This window comes from Oxyura jamaicensis, unplaced genomic scaffold, assembly GCF_011077185.1.
Source record: "Oxyura jamaicensis isolate SHBP4307 breed ruddy duck unplaced genomic scaffold, BPBGC_Ojam_1.0 oxyUn_random_OJ172, whole genome shotgun sequence".
NCBI classification, from domain to species: Eukaryota; Metazoa; Chordata; class Aves; order Anseriformes; family Anatidae; genus Oxyura; species Oxyura jamaicensis.
Window position 1 is genome coordinate 6,964 of NW_023305695.1, and position 4,985 is coordinate 11,948.

General features: G+C 56.2%; 1 protein-coding gene across 1 annotated transcript in view; it reads right to left on the bottom strand.

The window, feature by feature from the left end:
• The window catches only part of CAPN1 (calpain 1), a 10,121-nt gene that overhangs the window by 3,687 nt on the left and 1,449 nt on the right, over positions 1–4,985 (bottom strand). Inside the window, 13 exon segments of the mRNA XM_035313481.1 lie at positions 32–269; positions 1,082–1,093; positions 1,170–1,348; positions 1,438–1,598; positions 1,697–1,771; positions 1,890–1,975; positions 2,673–2,756; positions 2,855–3,023; positions 3,107–3,240; positions 3,551–3,669; positions 3,920–3,989; positions 4,086–4,353; positions 4,521–4,557. Of these exon segments, the coding sequence (XP_035169372.1) occupies positions 32–269; positions 1,082–1,093; positions 1,170–1,348; positions 1,438–1,598; positions 1,697–1,771; positions 1,890–1,975; positions 2,673–2,756; positions 2,855–3,023; positions 3,107–3,240; positions 3,551–3,669; positions 3,920–3,989; positions 4,086–4,353; positions 4,521–4,522 (1,597 nt within the window). The 5' untranslated portion in view covers positions 4,523–4,557.

The following is a 4,985-nucleotide window of genomic DNA, read 5'->3' on the forward strand; positions in this document are numbered from 1 at the left end:
CCCGTTGGGGGGCAGGGTTGTTAGTGCTAACGGAGCGCTGCTAACGAGGCCGCTTACTCGGTGCCGGCTCTCTTCTCGGAGAAGACGCGGAGGACGAAGTCGCCCTCCTTGTTGGGCTCGAAGGTGGAGGGCACAACAATGTACTCGCCGGGCGGCAGGCGGAAGCGGGTGCTCACCTCGCGCAAGTTGATGAACTGCTCTGAGCGGGCGCGCGATGCGTTGGCCAGGAAGAAATCCCGCTTGAGGTGCACACCCGACTGCCCCGCCAGCTGCCGCGGGGGGGAAAAGGGAGGCAGAAATCAGAAAAGGCCCCGAACGCACCCAAAAATGGCCCTAAATGGCCCCCAAAAGGCCCCAAATGCCCCCAAAATGCACAAAATGTGCCCCAAATGCCCCCACAAGCGCCCAAAATTTACAAAGTACCCCCCAAACTTCGCTGAATGCCCCAGAAATGCCCCAAACGCTTACAAATGTCCCCCAAACACCCCAAATGCCTCCAAATACACCTAAATTGACCCCAAAACTGACCCAAGTGTGCCCAAAACTGCCGAGTGCCCCCAAAGCACCCCAAATACTCTCAAAACACTGCAAATGGCCCCAAGAACACCCCAAATGCTCAAACTGCCCCTAAACACCCCAAATGGTCCCCGAAACACCCTAAATATACACTAAATGCCCCTGGAACATCCCAAATGGCCCTCAAAACATCCCAAACATCCCCCCCAAAACATAACATCCCAAATACTCCCCAAATGCCCCCCAAAACCCCAAACACACCCCCAAATGCCCCCTGCGAACCCAAACACACCCCAAATGCCACTAAAAAAAACAAACACACCCCAAATGCCCCCAAAATATCCAAACATCCCCAGAAACACCCAAAATGCTCCTCAAATGGCCCCAAAACACCCCCAAAGCCCCCCCAAACGCACCTGAAACCACCCCGTATGCCCCCCAAACACCCCATACACCCCCAAAACCACCCCAAACATATCCCCAAAACGCCCCAAACCCCCCCCCCCCCGTGCTTTCCCATTTTGCCATTGGCTGTGGCTCCAGGTGCTGGTGTCATCACACCCACCTCTGGAGGGACCTGTGGGAAAAGGGCACAAGAGGTGAGGCCAGCGGTGACACCGGTGACACCGGTGACACCGGGAGGCCGCCGGTACCTCATAGACAGCGAAGCCGATGGTCTCCATGTCCTTGCCGTAGCGGCGCTCGCGGCGCCGGTGCTTCTGCATCAGCGCCAGCAGGAAGCTGCAGCCCGGCTCCCGCCCGCCCGCCTCATCCCCATCATCGTCCACCTCCTCCAGCTGGATCTTAAACTGGGGGTTTATCCAAAAAGTGGCTGCGGGAAGTGGGAAAAAAGGGAGGGAAAAGGTGAGAATAGAGGCAAGGAGGTGGTTTTAAGGGTCTGGCTCACACATCGGGGCGCACCAGGGTAGTTGCGGCAGCCGCCGGCCGTGCTGCCACGGCGCCAGGTGCCGTCGTAGAGCCGCGTGTTCCACTTGCGGAATTTGCGGGACTGGAGGGCATCTGGGGTGAGGTTGCAGATCTCCAGGCGGGTGAATTCCCGGAGGAAATCCCGGAAAGCCATCCTGGAGGAAGGGGAGGAAGGCCGGGAGACGGAGTTTGTCCCCTGTCCTCTGGGCCAAAACAGCCGCTTTGGGGATTTTTGCCCTGTTTCGGAGCTGACCAGAATTCGCCATCCTCCATTTTCACCATCAGCTGCTGCCTCAGCGCTGGCTCCACCACGTTCCACTCGGATGAGCTGTGGAAGGGGGGGGGAAAGGTGAAATCCCCCCCCCCCCACCCCGCAGCCACCAAAGAGCCAGGCCGCTTCATTAATTAGCGCTAACGAAGGTGCTCGGGGTGGGCAGGGGGCTTACTTGTCGCTCCAGGGCCCTGTCCACTCCACCTCGCCCCAGGGGTTGCGCATGCGGATCAGGTCCAGGGCTTGGCCGCGGTAGTTGATCTGCAAAGGGACGTGTCAGGCTCCAAAAGTTATGATTTTGACCCAAAACGGGCCCATTTTGGCTGAAAGGAAACAGTTCAGGTGCAAAAAGCGCCACTTTCAGCCCCAAAAGAGCCAGCTTCGGCCCCAAAACACTCCAATTTTGACACAAAAATCCCCACCTTCAAACCTAGAAGTGCCAACTTTGACCCCAAAAGCCCCAACTTTGACTCAATAAGTCATTTTCAACCCAAAATGTCAACTTCAATACTAAAAACCCCACCTCTGACTCAAAAAGCCCCACTTTTGACCCACAAAACATCATTTTCAAGCCAAAAAGCCCCAATTTCAATCCCATAGGCCCCAACGTTGACCCTAAAAGCCCCACTTCTGACCCAAAGAGTGCCAAGTTTGACCTTAAAAGTGCCAACTTTGACCCCAAAAGCATCAACTTCGACCCTAATTCAACTCCACAGACCCTAATTTTGACCCAAGGAGCACCAACATTAACCCTAAAAGCCCCGATTTCGATCCCTAAAGCCCCAGTTTCAACACAAAATGCCGACTTCAACCCTAAAAGTGCCAACTTCTACCCCAAAAGTACCTATTTCAACCCTAAAAGCCCCTAGTTTGGCCCCAAGAGACTAATTCAACCCAAAAAGTGCCAATTTTGACCCAGAAAGCCCCGATTTTGCCCCAAAATGGCACTGTCTCTCACCTGCCTGGCTCCTGTCACCGAGTAGGCATGCCCCTTCACCAGCTTCTTGAACGTCACCGCCTCCATGTCAAAGGCGCTCGTTATCTGTGAGGGAACAAGAAAAAGACCCCGTTCCGGTGTGACGCGCCCCCCTCCCCCCCCAAAGTGCCTTTTTTCACCCCAAAACGTGGCGGGAGACTGACGTCGATGGAGCAGCCGAGCAGGGAGCCCCGCTCCAGCGCCTTGAGGATGATTTGGTAGAGGTCTCGGGGCGGCTTGCGCAGGTCGTACCACTCAGTCACACCACCGGTGAAATCCTCGAAGCCCTCCGAGGTGCTGCCGCCCGACAGCGCCTCGTAGCAGCCATTCACCCTACGAGGCGGGGGGTGGGTGAGCCATTTCAGGGTTTTTTTGCCCTAAAACGGAGTGGGGGGGGGGGGGGGGGGAAGGCGTACTTGGCGTAGGCTTTCTCCAGCAAGGCGCTCCAGAACTCGGTGCCCTCGGCGGAGTGGACAAAGAGCAGCTTGCCGTCCTTGGTGGGCAGGTAGTCGTCCACCACCACATCCAGCCACTCGCCGAACTGCCAGATCTACGAGGAGGAGGAGGAGGAGGAAGGCGAGGCCGAAGATGGCCCCCCACAACCCCAGGGGGCGCTGGGGGTCCCCCCTTTTTCCTGCCATGAATGGTAATTCAAAAAAAAAAAAAAACCCTCCCGTTGTTTTTAAATCCAGATCAAATGGTGAAAAATGAGCCCCAACGGGGATCGCCAGTCCCAAAGCGGCCTTTTTTTCAGGGAAAATCACCCGTTTGGGGTTGCCGCAGTGCCGGGAGGGGGACCTGGGGGTTGTTTTGGGGCAGAAAGCGACTGTTTGGTATTGGCAGCGGTAAGGGAGCCCCACCTGGAAGTGGAAGATGCCAGCATATCCATGCTGGAAGCTCTGCCCGTGCGGCACCACGCGGTGCAGGATGGTTTCGTTCAGCGTCAGCGAGGCGATGGCCGCCAGCAGCCAGCAGTCACCTGCGGGGGTTTTGGGGGAAAAAACGCCTTTTTCTGGCTGCCCTCCAGCTTTCCCTTGGCCCCAGAGATTTGTTAGGGGCATTCAGGGGAGGTGGTAGCCGCCCCCGTCATGGTTGAACCTGTTTAATGTGACCGAGCCTGCTCCGGCGGCAGCACCGTGGTGGAAAACAACCCTAAAATTCCCTGATTTGAGGCAAAAAAAAAAAAAAAAGCAAGGAAAAGAGTAAAAAAATGAGTTAAAAGCACTTACCCAGCGCTCCCTGGCAGATATCGGTGCGTGTGGCCCCATCCACGATGAACTGCGGGCGCGAGCACAGCTCCTGGGTGGCGAAAGAGAAGGAAAACACCCCAAAAACGATGATCAAAGTCAGGAAACTTGCAGGTTGTTAGGGAAAAAAAAACGCGGGTTTGCTCACCGTGGGCCTCATCCACTGCACGCCACGGGTTTTGGAGGAGCCGGGGCCGAGCTCCTTGAAGCCGAGCGAGGCTGGGGCCGGGGGGAAGGCATCGTCACGGAAGAGGGTGCCAGAGCGCAGGCAGGCGTCGCGCAACGCTCCGAAGTCCTGGCCCTGGTAGCGCACAGCGTTCTCGTGGCGGCCCAGCCCCAGCGCCTTCGCCCGCTCCCGCTGCACCTGCGCTGAGACGCCCGTGCAGTACACCGGCACCACCGGCGTCTCCGCCATCCTGCCAGGGACAAAAATGGCCACGGGGGAATTTCAAACATCGGCGTTTGGGTTTGAGAGATCTGGGAGCCAACGACGGACCCCGGACCGAGGCACCGGGATTTGGTTTTCCCTTCATTTGTTCCCCATTTCGGGAGCCGAGGATGAGCCCCGAATTAAAAGACCGACATTTTGTTTTCCCCGTTTTGGGGAAAAAGGGAAGAGCCTCGAATTAAAGAGCCAGGATTTTGCTTTCCCCAATTCGGGGAGAAAACAATGAGCCCTGAATTAAAGCACCAGTATTTTGCTTTCCCCCCTTTGGGAGCGAAGAGGGAGCCCCAAATTAAGTCACCGACATTTTGCTTTCCCCAATTAAAACTGTGTCTCCCTGCACTCATTAATGCCCCAGTAATTAGCCTCAAGAGGGCTAACGAGGGCTGCTGACCCCCAGCCGGTGGGGCTGGAGCACAATTTGGGGGTGTTTTAGTCTGCTTTGCGGTCACAGCTGGGAGAAGCCGGAAAGAAAAAGGAGTTATTAAGGTTTTTGTTTTTTCCCTATTTCTGCATTTTCTTCCCCCAAAAACGCAGCGGTGTGAGTTGTGTTAGCACCTGAGCATCCATTACGAGGTCATTTAGGGGGAAAAAATGAGATTT